At 37.1% G+C, this 18,061-nt stretch overlaps 1 protein-coding gene and 1 long non-coding RNA gene across 10 annotated transcripts in view; one reads left to right on the top strand and one right to left on the bottom strand.

Annotated features, from left to right (window-relative positions):
- LOC145943103 (uncharacterized) overlaps positions 1-15,388 on the bottom strand; it is a 155,245-nt gene extending 139,857 nt beyond the window's left edge. Inside the window, exons 1-4 of one of the 8 annotated variants that reach the window (XM_083050477.1) lie at positions 15,117-15,388; positions 13,142-14,826; positions 11,378-11,946; positions 5,911-6,109 (exon numbers count right to left, since the gene is read on the bottom strand). In XM_083050477.1, coding sequence (XP_082906603.1) covers positions 5,911-5,917 — 7 coding nt within the window. In that variant the 5' untranslated portion in view covers positions 5,918-6,109; positions 11,378-11,946; positions 13,142-14,826; positions 15,117-15,388. Of the gene's footprint in view, positions 1-5,910; positions 6,110-11,377; positions 12,342-13,141 lie in introns of those variants that run through there. The other 7 variants (XM_083050474.1, XM_083050473.1, XM_083050475.1 and 4 more) reach the window with 7 other exon arrangements.
- Positions 1-18,061, top strand: part of LOC145943116 (uncharacterized) — a 240,043-nt gene that overhangs the window by 140,830 nt on the left and 81,152 nt on the right. The gene's annotated exons all lie outside the window — the stretch shown is intronic.

Genomic DNA, 18,061 nt, shown 5'->3' with positions numbered 1-18,061 from the left:
AACATTGTCAAAACATTTCCCATTAAAATTTGTTAATTAAGCCACGTATATATCCCGCGTTCTTCTTATCTAATTCTCGTATCATAATTGGACTTTAGATTTTGCAATGAAAAGAGTTCATTCTGAAATTTTAATTGACAACTCTGTCCCGAATCCGCCACGCGGTTCTTAAAACGTCTTCCTTGAAGGAAGCATTTAAAGCACGATAGAGAGAAGTTATGAGCGAGTAATACTAGAAAGTTGCAAAAGCTCTTATACAACCAGAGTTGCCTAAGGCAAAATGGAGTTATTGCATAACTTAAAATCTCACTCTTTGTTAATAATGGAAGACTTTGCGTATCGTATCCTTGGAAATAGTATTGAGAATTTGACACGCTTTATATATATATTATTTTACAAATCTCTCTGTTTGTCATATTGATCCAATGATTTGCATAAGATTATTTTATCTCTACCATGAGATGAACAAAGAGTAATTATTAAATTAAAGATAATAATTTCAAACATTAAAATTATTTCGATTAATATCTCTGTGCCAACTAAAAATAAAAATTAAATCAAGAACATCGTATAAATCGATGTATTGATATTGAATTCTATTGAAATTGGAGTTGTCCGCTTATAGTGCGTCATTCTTATGTCATAATTTGACGAATGCGAATCTCGAGCTAACGTAGGATATAGATATTAAAGCAGTGGTAATTTTATCAATTTTCTGAAATGAGAATTGATCACCTGTACATACATCTGTCTCTGTCAGACACTTCTTTTTCGTCAATGCCCGCCCATTCGTTCCTTTAAGGCAGTTTAAGAACTGAAGATAATAATATAATATTTCTATACTCGTGCTAAAATTGATATGATTTATTTCTCGTAATAGTAATTTATATTTAGATGTTTTATCTTCTTGTTAAAGATAATGAAAGAGAAATAAAGATTGAATAAACTTAATTAAGTTTATCTCTCATTTTTGCTGATATTTTAATATCGTTTAATATATTTAATATTTTATATATGTATGTTTTTTATCTGTATAACTATTGCTGTGTATTTTTGTATCAATTACGATTCTAAATGAAGATTGAATAAACTTAATTAAGTTTATTCAATCTTCATTTAGAATCGTAATTGATACAAAAATACACAGCAATAGTTATACAGATAAAAAACATACATATATAAAATATTAAATATACTAAACGATATTAAAATATCAGCAAAAATGAGAGATAATTTGAATTAGAGCTTAAAAATTGTAAATAATTGTAGACAGAAAAAGAAACTCGAGTTGTGTAAATGTGGAATAAATTTAAAAAGATATTTTGCGCGAGCGACATTTTTCTCTCCAGACGACAGCACAAATAACATTGTAGAAATTACATCTTGAATTCAGATAATTAAAAGCAATATCTACATACAATATAGAAATGTTGCATCGCGATGAGAAAAGTTTTTCTTAGATCGCGAGGCGATGCAGTTTTAAAACTTTTAAGCACTTCCGACACCTGCCTTCAAAATGCAGCCCCCGTATGACGGGGATGCAATTGTAACACGAACTGCGGCACGCAACTGCGCGGTTTATGCAAAGCGCCTTTTCTGCTGAAAATTTCGCGCAATCATCACCCCGCGCATTTAAAAACCGGCGAGACAAATATTTGCGGAACATTCGCACTCCGCTCCCCGAGCAAAATATTCGTCACAGGAAGACGTAATTAAAACGTGATGTAAATTCATGCGCATACCGCCGTTTATATTATGCGGCAAAAACAACGGAAACAATTTATCGTCCATGCGAGCGGTATGGAGTGCCGTAAATTGCCAAGAGTAATTTATTATCGAGTGTGTGATACTTGCATTTCGACGCAATGACACGCATTGAACGTAATGCAAAGAGATACGATTCGATAGCGGTGTGAGAAAAATATGTAGTACTTCATCGTACATGTGATCAATTTTATTGTGCATATGATGCTTATTGTGGATGCAGTTATTATTTAATTTGTATTTATCTTTTTTATCGCGATGCAACATTTCTGTACGCTTTTTTTGGTCACTAGAATAGAAAATTTCACTCGCAAAATATCTTTTTATAAATTAATTTCACATTTACACAATTTTTATTATATAATTATTTAGTAGTTATAATTTCTTGTAATGTTATTAATCGCGTTTCATCAATGTCTTATTAATGCATAATTTTTAACCTTTTCATTAATGCGTTTCCGACACATTGCACCGCGACAATTTCTTTATAGCAGCTGCTGCATCGACATTCATTTATATTTAATGAGATTTCTGAATACAAAGGCCCTTTGTATTTTATTTCGGGAGGAGAAAAGTTCCAACAAATTTTTAACATTCAAAGTTACTTTGAGTATCAGACACCCATTCATTGACAGAGGGAGTAACATCGTGGATGTTTTAGTTTACGCCCCAATTTTGACGAAAGATGAGAAATCGACGACAGATCTGACGAATTTCAGCGAACAAATCCACTCGCATAATTCGCCAATTCTCGAAAGATATGAAAGAAACATTAATTTGAGTTTACGTCGACATGGAAACACAGAAAGCAGGCGATACGCAATTTACGGGCGATGCATACGAGCCATGTTACGCGAGCCGGTCCTATACGGTATCATCGGGATAATTCAGTATCGGATTTGCGATCGCGATATATCGTTTGCGTTGGCAATATATACACACACGCGCATACAAATAACCGTCATATAAGGATGACAGTTAATCGTGGGATCAGTCGCATTTGCACTTCGTATCAGGCTACGCCCGATTGAAGCAGCTAAAAGCTATTCCTGGTCATACATAGTGACGCATTTACATGCTTCCGCATCTAAAACTTAATCGGATTCTTATTTTTTACGTTCTTTCGCGACTAATTAAAATAATCTTAAAATGATGTCGAATTTTAGAAAGTTTAATTAAAATATCTACCACAATGTAATTATTTTAATAATTTAAAAAAATCAAGATAATAGAATAGTTTCTTAGTATGTATATATAGAGAGTTTTATGCAACAAAATATTTTTATTTTGTTCAAAATTGGTATATTATAAGACATTTTCTTTTTAAATTATTTAACATTATATAGATATTTAACAATTTAATAATGGTATTTTTTAGCGACTAATTAAAATCATTTTTAAGTAATGTCGAATTTTAAAAAGTTTAATTGAAATATCTATCAATGTAATTATTTTAATAATTTTAAAAATTAAGATAACAGTTAAATATATATATATATATATATATATATATATATATATATATATTGATAATTTCAGGCAATATAATATTTCTGCCAATATTTTATTTTATCAAATTTATATATTGTAACATTTTTTCTCTTTCACAAATTATCTCTAATTATAAATATTTAACAATTTATTGGGGGGCAAATTGATTTTTAATAATATTTCAATATAAAGATATTTCAATTACACGAAAAAATTTAACCGTTAATATAGAAGCTCTGTTATGTTGTCATTTGATCTAGCGAATTTATCGTATTTTGCGAATGCACCAGGAGGCCAATTGAGCGCGCAAGATTATTAATTATAATAGGCAGAGACAAGATTCGATTAGAGCGCCGGGACGCAACTTGGATCGCGCCAATTACTTCATATTCGATTATTCGACATGGTCCGAAGATACGCCGTACGCAAATGAACGAAACATTCTATTGTTGTAGCACGTTATTCATCAACTCGATTATTCATCGACGATTTAGTTTGTGTGACTTCTATTATCGTAAAGTAACTTTGTAAAAAGTAACGGGAAAGAGATAAGTTGGAATAGCAAAGTATTTGCATTACCAATAATTAATTTTCCTTTCAAGCGAAAACAATTAAATTTCACGATGAATAATTCCAAAGAAATTATTTATTTTTCCTTAATGGGTAGATAATTTGTCCAATGTGTTATTTACTCTGACCTATCACACAGACCCTATTTTACCTTTCATTTTTCCCGATTTGTTCGAATGTTGATTTTTCTCCCGGGAATATAGACGGTCACTTGCTAATTAATGTTCGTGCCGGCAAACTGCTTTTCGCGAAAACTGAGGTTTTAATAAAGCCTACTGTACGGGAGGCTCAAATGGCTTACGGTTTATGAATAATGAATGACAAGTCACTGCTCGTCCGCTTCTTAATTGAGGATCCAACGGATCCAACGGATCCTCTACAGATTGCCGGATAATATCGCGGATCATAAAGAAAACTGATTAAATTTTTAATATTTATTTTATAATTAAGTATATATAAACGTAATCGTAATCATGGGAAAAAGCGCGCCAAAGCTTAATGGCCGAAGATTAAAAATCACGAGTGACCAGCGATTTTCAACGTCAATAAAACGTTCAGTTTAATTCTGTATGCACGCGCCGCCGGCTAATTGGGTTATGCAAAACAGCTGTTACTCTATGGCCGCGTAATATGCCTCGCCGCCAGATTCGCTTTTCGCCCAGGACCAACACGCCAGGACGAAATTCCGGAAATTTTCACGGCACCGCCGCCGGGGACTTTGATACATACTTCCGGGGGACCGCCCGAACCATCAAAGAGTGTAATTTACTAACCACGCAACCATGCGAAATCGTACTCATCGTACTGCGATGTTGCTGAATCGCGAATTTGCATTTTGATTGACATCTCGGCAGCGCGTGAAATATAATTTTGATAACTAAGTAACTGTATGATATTCTCGCGGATATACTATTTTGGAATCTGGTAAAACTGTTATCCAAATTAATAGAGTGATACGACCGATCGGAAATTAAATTTCCAGATAATAGAACAATCAAACGATTTTATTTGACGTGATTAATTTTCATAAAGAGAACAATAGATATTTAAATAAATCACACATATTATTTTTAACGTGTTCAAGTTATTTTTATTAAATTCTTTAACCATCTAAGCTCTCCATCTAATGCCTCGAATCCGAGCGAGAAGGTACAGCTTCACGAGTTTAGAAAGTAAACATCGCTTGAAATATTTCTGTTTCGATAGGAGAGGAGATGTTGCACGACAAAACATTCTGTTTGAGTAGTAAAATACGTTCGAATAGCAGACATTTGGATAGTGAAACAGTAGAAGATTGAAGATTCGAATAAATCGGTGATTTCAATTGCAATCGATACTTTTATTAACCGTATATATACGCGATATCCTTTTTACACACGAATATAGAGCAATTCGACAAGAAATAAAATTTAAAAAAAAAGAAAAAATCGCGCTAACTATTATTACTCGATTAAAATCTCGCATATGCTTCTACGCCAACACAACAATTCGCACGCAACGAATTTAAACTGTATAACGTATATCGTATAGCGATGCCGTGCGAGAAGGATTTTTATCGGCGTTATTAAATCGCGCGCCGCAAAATTTATTTGCATGATAAATAAATCGTCATTCAATGTAATTCATCAAACCGACTGTTCATAAAGCAACGAACTAAATGCGCATATATGTGTATATACGTATACGCCCACTATCGTTTATTCCGTTTCACATATGACTCCTGGGACGCGGTTACGTCGACAAAATATTCGAGCGTGCTTTAGCTTTTGATTGCTTGTCTCGCTGCTCGACTGTGTCAAGCATCTGTTTTCCAAAAAAAAAAAAAAATTCGGCGACCTAATCAATCACTCTTATTGTAAAAAAAGATCGCTTTCAATAGCATGTATATGCTTGATGTTTTGATAATCCTTATTATACAAAAAGTTTAATTTCTTGTAGAAATCGAAAACTTTTGATAAATATTTCATCGAGAGCAATATCGGTAATAATTGTTCGCATCATAGCAATTTCCAACAACGTAGTCATGATATGACGTTAATTGGAATGATAAAAAAGATCTTAAAATATATATGCAAGTAGACTCACCCTTCATGCCGAGTGATGATCGCACCTTCCCTCGATGCTCCTTTTTATGGTTTATTCTTCTTTTCACGAGCACCACAATGTCGACGTGTCCGAGAGGTGATTTCGAGATATCGATGCGCGCAATTTTACTTTTAACATGAAAGATGAAGGAGGAAGGCGAACGACGCGCACCACGAGCTTCACAAACATACGGCACTTTCTGCAAGCAATAAAATAGATTACGATTAAAAAGGATTATAACGCGATAAAATAAACATACTACTATATTAAAGGCGAAATTCGAAAACTGCAATATGTTTGAAAAGCGAATAATACAAAGTTGTTGGGAATAATGCTTTCATTACAAATAAATTTTCAAACGATAATATACAAATAATTGTTGAACACATACACATATCTTAAAAATGTATGTAAATGAGAAGAATTTAATAATAAATATTGCTACACAACTTTATCGTGTTTACTGTGTTCGAGTTAAATAGCATTTAAGTCCTGCAAAACATAAATTTCAAAATTATTGACGTACACATTTATAATTTAATATCATTTTTAATAAAATTATCGTTTTTAACATGCATATATTGCACGTGTATTTTACTACTTAAAGCAATAGTTTTCTACGTTAATTTCCGAAATTTTCTTCTATAATCTACTTAGAATCTATATCGTAATGTTCAGTATCAACACGTTATTAAAATTATAAACTTTCCAGATCGAAATCATTTATATATATTTATAAGGCAAAATTGCAAAAGAGCATGGTCTCTTGTGCGTGTCGTATTATAGCGTGGAAATCGGGGTTAAATATACGATACGATAAGCACTGTTTCAGAAATAGTAGACTTTGTAATGTTTAATCGCGAATGTGGAATAAACGTGTGTGCATTATACAATGAAATATGTATAAAAAAAACTTTCCAACATCATTGTTTTATCAAGATTAAAATTTATTTTTCAAATATTTATATGCATCGACTCTGTATGTGTATACGAATAATATTTGATATTTTCAAAAATATTTTTCTCCTAACAAACTAACACTATATTTATATATATTTATTTATCTGACTAATCTAAAACAAGAGAATGGTCTCCTAATTATTTTAAGCGTTTTATGAATTTTTATATGATTCCGCAGAATAGCATAATCTTGAATCTATATTCTGTTCTGATGATATCCTATACAGATAACATACATTGATTTCGATTTCACCTAATCACGAGTCCAAGTCAGAGAGTTTATTCGATTTTTCCGACGGCCAAGAAGCTCGTAAAAATTTTACTCTTTGTCCGTAGAGAGAAAAATTTGCCCCACGGGAGTCGGGGCAGCGTCTGCCACTGATAAGTAGGCAGAGGAAGAGAACTCCATCGAGATTCTCCCTTTGTTTTCCTTTTTCCGGCCGCGCTTCGCGAAATTTACGAGGATTACGTCGAGTCATTTTCGAGTTTTCCGCCGGGACGCAAAGCCGCCTCGTAAATTGGGATACTGTCCTCAAATTCCTCGCTTTCCGAAAGGCAACGGCGAAGGTAAAATCTAACGCGGCCGAGCAGCTTTAGAGCTCGGAGGAGCGTTATCGAATTTAGCGTGCACCCTTACCTTTTCATAAGGCACACGAGAAAAGGGAGAAAACGTGAAGAAAAATGCCTGTAACATCGCGACGATGATACCGATAAATTTGGTTTAACGTTCGGTTATACGGTCGGGTTTACGTGCACGCTTGTATATAGTATATTCATCGACAATGAAAAGTGCATTGCAAACGAATCTTTTACGGCGACTCGCCGCGTATATATAGCAGCTCGTATACATAAAATACAATGTGCAAACTTTTTTCAAATTTACATCGTGAACGTTGGCATATTCCGTGTTATAAAGGGTGGAGAGTGGGAAGCTTGTTACGAGACTCGCAGACGGCGAATTCGGTTGCATGCTATCGTGCTGTTGTGGCGCATTTATTTGCCGAAGAAATTTTGTCCTCGAAAACTGCCAAGCAAGCTAGATTCCGCAGTCGAATACGGCGCAAAAAAAAAATGAGATGCGAGAGCTAGCCGATACGCGATATTCGACTATACGGGATATGACGTGATAGCAGGTCTAGAGTGGGACCGAGTGAAAAGGGACAAAAAAAGAAGAAGACATTGTCAGAGAGAGAGAAAAAAGAGATCGTGCGAGACTCCATAAGAGACACGTTTATAAACTCGGCACGGAACAGCGTTATCGTACGTACAATAGACGAGACAACGGTCAGGACATGGAAAAGTCGCGCGACGATGAGAGAGAGTTCACGGGGAAAACGGGTCGGCAAATTTATGGAACATGGCGGCTTCTTCCCAAAGTTGGAGATTTATCGGACTGATAGTTACAAGAGCGAAACGGCGCGACGACGCCGGGTTCGAAAACTTCTGGCCCCCTCCGTAAAAATATTTTCACTCCGCGAGAGAGAGACAAAGCGCGAGCAGCCGAGGAAAAGTCCAATCTGCGAGCGAGACAGAGACTGCGTCGATGCTTGCGGTCAAGATGTCGAAAAGTTGACAGACGAGAGTTTGCCGACGCGAGATTTATGGATTATCGCTCGAGCGCTCGAGATTTATCGAGCAAACCGAACGCGGAGTTGTTGAGGAGAAGTTTTCCGCTAAGAACGAAACTGCAACGCTCGACGAAAACACGTTTAGATGTGAGAAAAATGAAATGAAAAAAAACATCGTAACACACCTCCCGCGTCTGACGTAAGCACAATTTTGCGCGAGGAAGCTGTAATAAGTGAAACTGCGGCTTTTACGACATGTATATAAGCGCGACGTGTTATTTCAAAGGGAGATATCGAGCCTCCGCGAATCGAGAAAAGTCGAAACGATTTATACACACATACACGCTAAAGGCGGCTAAAGAAGTTTCACGTAGTAAAAATGTCAAAAGTTGGAAATTTATCGAATTCAAAAAGGAGAAACGTCCGAAGGTGCCCCTACCTCGTATTGACCTCCTTTCGCGCGGAAACAGTATTTTGAAGCAACGAAAAAAGGGACGAGATCCTAAAGATTCGAACAAACACGACTCCCATTGTTCTTATCGCAATGTGACCCAGACCCCCCAAAAAAAGAGAAAAGTTCGAAAGATTTACAGTATAGCAATTGCGGAGAAATTTCGCGGCGAATCTGCCAAAGCTGGCGATTTATCGAAGTAGAAATAAAAGGATCATCGATACTGATCCTTGAAAATCCTACGATTGTCTGTAGCATATGCCTTTGGCCTTTGTCTTAGAGTTTCGTAAGGAAAGAAGAAATTCGACAAATATTTTCAGACAAGAAACAAGACTCGCGTAATCATATTATCCCTTATCAAAGATTTCCTTTGCTGATAATGTATATTGTAAAATATAAGAAAAAAGAAAGAAGAAGAAAAGCAAATTCTATATGAATAAACTTTTCATGAAAAATCTTCTGACGATTAGTGTTTTACTTAAACACTTTGTATTTAGATATCCTTCTAAAATAATAAATTAACAAAATATAATAACGTATTTGATTAATATGTTCCAAAAAATATTTAAAAATGTTATTTAATAAAAATCATGTGAAGAATCATCTTCTCTTTGCGTTTATGAAAGCGTCACAAAGTGTTAAAAAATGTAATGATATAAAGATGTATTTTCAAGTATATATAAGAAAGGATTTTTAGAAATGGCAGAGAGGAGAAATTTTCACGACGAAAGTGCAAAAGTTCGAAACTTATCGAACCGACAGTAAAAGGATCAACGTGGCTGATCCCAGAAAAGTATTTCACAGCATACAATAACTTCTCCTGCTCTTCTTACTCCCATGAATATTTTCAGATGAAAGTACACGGAGAAGAAAGAGAAACGGAAGATCGATACAAGAAAAGCATAAGACAAATAATAAAACTGAAGAGAAAAAGCGAATTGATGGTGAAACAAATGGCTAAGCTTATTGTAGATAAAATTTCCATGTATGAGGTAGTACGTTCTTTCACTATAATAGAATAAAACATACAAGGAAATAATATTAAAAATATTAAAAACATTAAAAATATTAAAAATATTGAAATATTAAAAATATTAAAAATATTGAAATATTAAAAATATTAAAAATATAATGCTCGCACATTTTTATCATTAAATATATGATGAAAAATATTCTAAAGAGGGATATACATTATTCATTATTTTATAAATATATTAATTAAAACATAGTTATTTACATACTTGCAAATATAACGCTACAAAATTTTATAATAGAAAATAATAATATCATAAAAATATTCACAATGCGCACATGAAAATAATACATTATCAAAAAAATGAAAAAAAATAATTAAAATGAATTAAAGTAAATTTTTAATATATTAATCAAGCTTGACATGAATAAATCGACCTCGCCGTCTATATCTCGGGCAACACATCGCCGGATCGTTACGATACTTTCCAACAACAATGACGACAGATGTAATGCAAGAGCGGAAGAAATGAAAGGCTTTTGATGGAAGAGAACGCGAAAATGCGCGCGGAAGAATGGCGAAGCCGGCAACACACAACGAGTGAGGGCGCGAAAGCGGATCCGCTCGGGAAGAGGGAATAAAGGGATCGATGCGGGATCGCAGATTGCGGGAATTTCCGGTTTCCTCGCATATCCCCGCGATACTTATCGCATCGCGAAAACCAACGTTCGCCGAATGTCACACAAATTCTCGAAACTTTCCGCTGCGCAATCGAACTCGTTGAAAAGTCGCGCTGCATCTCCCCGCGCGTTCCGGATTTATAGATACCGCTTGATGCGCGGATAGACGGATCAAGCTCTTGACAGCGCGCTCTAAGAGCGCACAAAAAGATGGTAATATATATTAAAATAGATCTTTAAATTTAAATATAACCTTAGATTCTAATCTTTTTATATATTAAATGTAAAACTAGTCCGATCAGATCAATAATCGTCAATCTATGTATTTTTAGAAACGTAATCAAATGCAAAATGCAAAAATAAAAATATTATAATAAAAATATATTATAATAAAAACATTTTTTCCAATACTTTTTAATTAATTAACGTATTTGTGAAAATCGTAAAACTTTCACCAAGATAAAATTCGCCTATGCATGTTAGATCTCTATATTACACAATGTATTCTCGTTCAAGAAGAAAGAAAGTACGTAGCTTTCCGCCGAATACGATGTTTCCGAAGGGAGAAGCAAAGAAGAAAATAAAAATGTATACGTGTTCGTACATTGGTTTCACGAATGAGTATTGTATGTTCAGTGCCGCGAAAGCTAAAAATCTACGATCCGTCTTCGCGGAGAATATATTCTCGCGCATTAATCTTTCTGTATAGTTCCATTAACAGAAAGCACATTATTCACCGAACCCCTGATTTCACAGCGTCCTAAATTCTACAAATAATTAATTTAATTAAATACTAACTCTAAGACATATTATTTTCAACATATGCAAAAATTACCCTCGATGATTCTCGATGACCCAGGATGTTCGGCGATGGAATTCTTCGGAGGTAGTCTCTCACTTCGATCGCTGCTGCTAATATCGAGCAGCATATCACTGAAACTCACATAAACCGGCGGCAAACACGATTTCAAATTGTTCGAGAAATCGGCGGAATCTATCGTCAAAATAAATATCTTCACAACTTTCTTCGCGTTCGAGACTTTTTTTAAGGATGCGGAAAACACACTGGAACTCTTATAAGAGTTTCAATTATCTCACGTGCATTATCGGTTCTATCGCCTCGCAGAATGCTCGGAAAAATCGAAGAAGACCCTCTTCGCGGAAGATATTATCCCGGGGCATGCCGAGTTATTCTTTATCACCGTGCATTTATCCTCCACTAACTATTAGCGGGATATCGAGAATCGCCCTCTTCTCTCTCTCGAGAGAGAGAAATGAGCCAACGACCTCGCACCTCTTTAATACTTTCTGTCGGTGTTCTCTTGCTATTTTATTCCGATCACGCTCTCACGCTCTCATTCGATCTCTTAGTCCTCCCCCTCCCCCTCGTGCGACGTATAGTTGCTACGTGAAAAGTAATAGGGACATATTAATAAAATGATCGCCCTCAATAACCATGGATTTCAATTACAATCGCGAATCACGTCGACAGCAAGCTTGTTAAGGATAGATAAGTAACACTTCGTGTTATTCGCCGATCGTGTATGATTATACGTATTTCCGATATGGCCCGACGCAAAAAATATTGACGATAAAAAATATTCACGAAAAATTCTCCCTCCGCTGCAAGATAAACTTTTGTACACAGTGCAGTGTCGAGCATTATTTGTAACAAATATAATCACATGAAATTTTCACCGGTCACATAAAATGAGAGCATTTACAATTATTATATATTCACAAATTAAAATAAATTATTATCTTAAATATAATTTACATCTATGGATATTTATAAATATTTATAAATTTAATTATTTTTGACAAATGATTGTATTAATCGTTCGAGAAAGCGAGGAAAATATTTATTGTGCAAATTAATGATTTTAATTCGCAAGTGTGTCCAGAAATGTATTTAAAATCGTATATTTAAAATTATTATTTATCACTTGCAAATATATTTTAATGCTCATTTATGTTATGTAGCGTCACAGTGTAAATAAGAATAATACTGCAATGTGTCGTATCCACTCAAAACTATTTACTTCTGAGGATTAATAAAAACAAGGGGATTAAGAATAATATATACAAAAAATATATTCAGTGTAAATTCAGAAATATCAACCTTTAGAAGTCTCGATAACAGCGCGAGAGAATAACGGGGGATATAGTATCTTAGAAGACGAGAACGAGAATGACGACTGTTTTCAGCAACGAGTCTGGCAAGGCGTCCTCGAAAGGATTCAGAGTTCAAAGTAAAATTCTCGTAGAGAGAGAATTCTCACGGAGAATCCCTCTTTGATCGACGGCAGACAAGTGGACTCATTGCCGTCTGAAAGAAATGCCAAGTTCGATAAAGGCCAACGTACCCTCTTCGATCGACACATTTGCGTGCATCTACACTTTGTTTATATTCCTATACGATACAAGTCGATCAATCGCGTTTCCGGAACATGCATGGCACACACGATGAACACGAGAAGGTATAGATAATTAACGAAAATGAGAATAAAATTGGAATGTAATTTAATTATTATATACTTTTTTGCGCACACGCGACACGCTTATTTTCAAAAAATACAAAAAATAGAGAAATATGTACTTGTTTAATAATTCGATCGAGAGAGAGAGAAAAAGCTCTCTCGCATATGACTATAATGCGCCTTTGAATTCCGCAAAAAGCGTGAATGCGTTAATACGTCCATCGAGCGCAAACAGTAACTTCCTCCTCCGTTAATGCGGCCTTTATAAATAGGTTCGTGATGAATAGCAGCGCGTGTGCGCTTTACAAATCGCGAAAAAAAATTAATAACGGGCTTTGAAATTTTATCGGGCAATTATCAGCCACGTCGCTTCGACCGTTTTCGACAAATCATTAATGATTCCCTTATCCTTATATAATAGTAGTGTTGTGCTTCATCGCGCCGTCGTAAGCCGTGACTCGTACTACTGAAAAGATCCCCTCTTTAGGAGCGGATTATCGCTCCTATCCTACGAGAGTATCCCGGGCGGACGACGCGCTACTCGAAGTGGATCGAAGGATTCGCGCTTGCGGCAGAATGAACGAGAACTTTACACGGAGACGAGGCGACCCGTAACTCGGCACGTATCCCGTTACCCGAGGCATATCTCCAGAGATTACTCTCTCTGGAAACAAGCGCGGAAATATCCTCCCGGATGCTCCCGTCGGAAATACGTAGTCGCGCGCGATCCTAAAGAGAGAAGGAGTTAGCGAGGGGTTTGAGACATTCGTTAGGTTCTTCGGACCGCGACGTCGCATCTCGGAAAGCGAGATCCTTCGAGACCCTGCAAGAAGCACCGTGGTGCACCGGCTATTTCTCCGAAGAGATTAACATGTACGGATAAAAGACAGCTCTCTGACACTATGATCTATCTCGAAAGCTCCGAGATCTCCAGAGAAGCCGCGAGACAATTTTCTGAATTTTTCAAGCATATCCCCGCGATGTGTTACGACTCGGTAAACGCTATTTATAACGCTCGCGTTATTGCAGCACGGATTCCGAGATTTTCCATGTCATATTTAAAAAATATATAACATCTGAAAACGGAAAGAAAAATCTTAAATAATTTTAGCAAAAAAATTCTGAAAAAAATGATGATAAATTAGTTTGCAAATTAAAATTTATTTTCTGGTCACTGTCCATGGAACTACAAGTACTCGCGTAATTTTGCGAAACGCGCGCGCTATTATTATAGACGTTCAAGAAATAGGAAGAACCTTAATGAACGCAATAATCAATAATATAAGGGCTCGAAATCACTGATATCACTTGGCGAAACGTCACATCATTACGGTGGTTAATGTAGCGCGCTTACGGCGGGGTAAAAAAGATGCCGAATCCCGCATCCGTGAAGGTCAGGCAGCGGTGGTGGTGCGGGCACACTTGACCTGGTTGCGACGAACGTAGCGCCAACGAGCGTGTCGCCGAACGACAGACGTCAGAGCGCAATATTGTAATGCAAGCACTCGCGAGCGACTCGATTTCCGCGGGCACGTCACTTGAAATATCCGTCGACACGCTTCGTCGACACGATTATCGTCGCACTATCACTGACAAGGCATTCGGAGGAACGAGATCCTCTCGGAGAGGAACTGCGCGTTGAACTATACGAACTTCAAATAGGGCGATCCGGACTCTTTCGGTCGCGATCCGCGTCTACGCGTCTATGATACAGCGATGATCGACGAAAGAGTAGACGTGGAAATCCTGTTGTCAAGCAAGCTGTCGAACCTGTCGATAAAGCTCGAACCCCTGAGAAAAGGGGCTATATGAAAATTCGTGTTAATTAGGTCATCCATAAATCATATTCGCGAAATTATTCTGACGAGACTTTTACAAATCTACTTATAGATTATCGATAAATCCCATCGTCAAAGATTTTAACGTATCTCCCGTTAAAAACTGCACCCTCTCCGCCACCCCCTCGACTATCTGCTTAAATACAAAGTGGGAGTTTTACGCAACGCGATTGAATCTTAAAATGAGAATTTTCTTGCTCCAAAATTGACAAATTTACCCCGATTACGATCCGAAAGCACGAGTAGGTGTAGGTACCGTATTTAAAGTATACGAACAGGCGATTTCGCGCTTTCCCGTGGACAACTCAGAAAGAAAAGAGGAGAAACGGGAACACCTCTACGGCAGAGTGTTCTTTGGCCGCGGGCGCCCTGCTACTGCCGAGGTCTCCTCTCCCTCGTGAGGCTAATGCACAGAGGATCCCGTATGAGGGGTTGACCCAGTTAAGGGTAGAGTCAGAGCCGGAGAGTGCGCGGTACGGACGCGTCCACGTCGCGGTACGTACTGATTGTGAACCGTCTCTCACCACGTACGTGTACAGCCGTCTCTCTCTCTTTCCATCCCTCTCTATCCTCTCTCTTTCTCTAAAGCTGCGCGCGATAAGGCCGCGAGAGCTCGTTTCTCCTTTCGCGGTTCTCACATTCTGCCGCCACCACCGCCGCCACCACCACCACCACCCCATCAGCAAATCGACCTTCGGCGAAGCCGACGTCGTCGTCGCCGGGACCACCACCACCACCAGCACCACCATCACCGCCGCCGACGCCGCCGAAGCATCCCCTGAAACTAACCCCTACCCCCTACCCTCCCTAGCTTCGACCAGGCTCCCCTCCATATTGATCAGTGCGCGCGGTCCGCAGGCCGCAGCATCCAACGCGCGCTCCTACACGTTGTCAACATGCTTAACAGACCGAAATCCCACGGTGTGGGATATAGTGACGGGCCCCGGCCGCGAGAACATCCGCAGAGTCGCACGTCGCAAGTGCGAAAGTGATGTAGAATTAATATGTATCAAGAGAGAGATCGCGCGCCCCCCTTATTGTGTGTGAAAACCATGCAAAAAAGGCTCCAGCTGATGACTCCGCGATGGTGACTCGTTTCGATGTAATACGCGCTGTGAGATGAAATATTGATTTAATCGCGCACATGTATTATACATATTTTTGTGGCCTTATCGTATCAATTTATACGAATAATTTATACAAAATTCCGTTGTAGAATAAATTAACGAAGCGGAGAGAGGCTTTTTTCCCCCCAAGATATTTTGTTAAGCTCATCCCTTCGATATCGGAAATATAGAAAATACCAGACATCGAAAAAATCGTAACGAGATTCTCTCATTAATTCAATTCATCAAAATTACATTCCGGCATTCGGCAAAAACATTACGTTCTGATATAATTTCGCGGATATAAAATCGTTCTCGTTCGAATCGACGTCGTGCATTAACAGCGTTTACGGGAAATGTTACGAACCGAGCTCGCAAAGAACAAATGCTCGTATACCGGGAATCACTTACCCTCTCTTTAATTACCGCGACACAGGTGCGAGCTGATGCCGTTTATTAATCGATTAAAACCACGTGCGTCCGCGTATAACCTCGGCTTCCCAAACTTTCGAGGGGTTTCACCGAAGAGAGCTTTCATCGTTTGCCGAATATAACATTCATGATGTAGACTAAACAAAAAAGTTTATGCCCCGAAATGATTCGTTAATAAATGATTCCGTACTTGCGAATATATTTTTGTATGAAAATATCGAATTTGTTAATATCCTCCTTCTCTGTTTAAGAGATAAAATAACTAATGATGTAACATACAAAAAAAAACTGTATTCATTATATTATAAAAAAGAGGCGAAAAGTTCTAAGAAATAATTTTTTAAGAAAGAACATGCAGTAGCTGGAGCATCGTTAGATCACGATAGTGAGATTAGTTTGGGCTTTTCGTGTCAAGCAATCATTGTGAGTAATGATGTGATCAGAAAGCAATGCGGGCTTTTCGTGTCAAACCATCATTACCGTACCATCATGAGTTGTAGAGAGATGAGATTGTGAGAGAGCTATTTTTTTACTTATATTTTGGAAATTAATAAAAAAATATTAAAAATCAATAATGAATTTCTTTTCTATCTTCTAACTTTTAATATGTAACAATAATATAATGATAAAGCGCAATGAAATATTAAACTAATATTTAATACTATCAAGGCAGGAATAATGCTTCTTCAAATTTACTATTAAATAATGATTATACAGTTATCTTTCGTGATTTCAAAATTACTTTCATCATTAAACTCTAGCGTTATAATTCTACTATTGCAATCATATACCTAAGTAAGCAAACTACGAGCATTTTGTAATTCAGATTATCGCTTCTATATCGAATCTTTGAATCGAAGTAGAAAGTAATTTTGAGGAAATACGTTTCTTCCTTACATATATTGATACAATAGTTTCTCCAGAGAGAAAGAGAGAGAAAGACATTAAGAGCATTCCGTTCGGAGAGGTTGATAGGTCGCGCTATCGCGAGACGAATAAGTTCCCATACTTGTGCGTTCAATCGCTCGAAGGGGTGAACGCGAAACTTCCTGCCGAGTGTGATTGTCGCGGTAAAAAGCTACCCGGGACTTTACAACCTTCATTTCCCGACTTAATACGTTTCTCCTAAAGTGGCAGCGAAATGGAGCGTGAAGAAGGAGAGGTAGAAACGAAGCCAAATATCTCGTAGCGCGAGAACCCCAATGCGGCCCTTCCGTTAAATGCATCGCCCAATGCAACCTCGCGGTGTAAAAGGAGCAGAATATTTCACTTTTGGTCTCAAAAGTGCGCGATAGATTAAAATCGCGCGCACTTTCGGTATTCTCGATTCGCGTTTTATCGTAGGTACAATACAATTGTACCCTGTCGAGCCCACCCCTCTTTTTTTTTATCCCGCTTGAGTATATTTAAAATGTTCGTATATGCATTTTTTTCTGCTGCATTAATGAGACATAAGTTTTTACGCGTGAATATGAATATACATTGCTTTAAATATTTGTCATATACGTATATTTTGATGTCTCTCTCTGACGTCAATACGAGAAAATAAAAAAAAAACATTTCTTATACTCGTTTTATTCTACTGCTTTTAAAAGTTTTGCGTTTGATGAACGATATTTTGCATACATATAATCCCTTTCTAAAAAAGGTATGTTAAGTCGAT

Source organism: Prenolepis imparis, unplaced genomic scaffold (assembly GCF_030444845.1).
Source record: "Prenolepis imparis isolate NDT839.2.m4 unplaced genomic scaffold, iyPreImpa1.0 SCAF_11, whole genome shotgun sequence".
Lineage (NCBI taxonomy): Eukaryota > Metazoa > Arthropoda > Insecta > Hymenoptera > Formicidae > Prenolepis > Prenolepis imparis.
The sequence above is the reverse complement of the archived record's forward strand: the minus strand, read 5'-3'. Positions and strand labels throughout refer to the sequence as shown.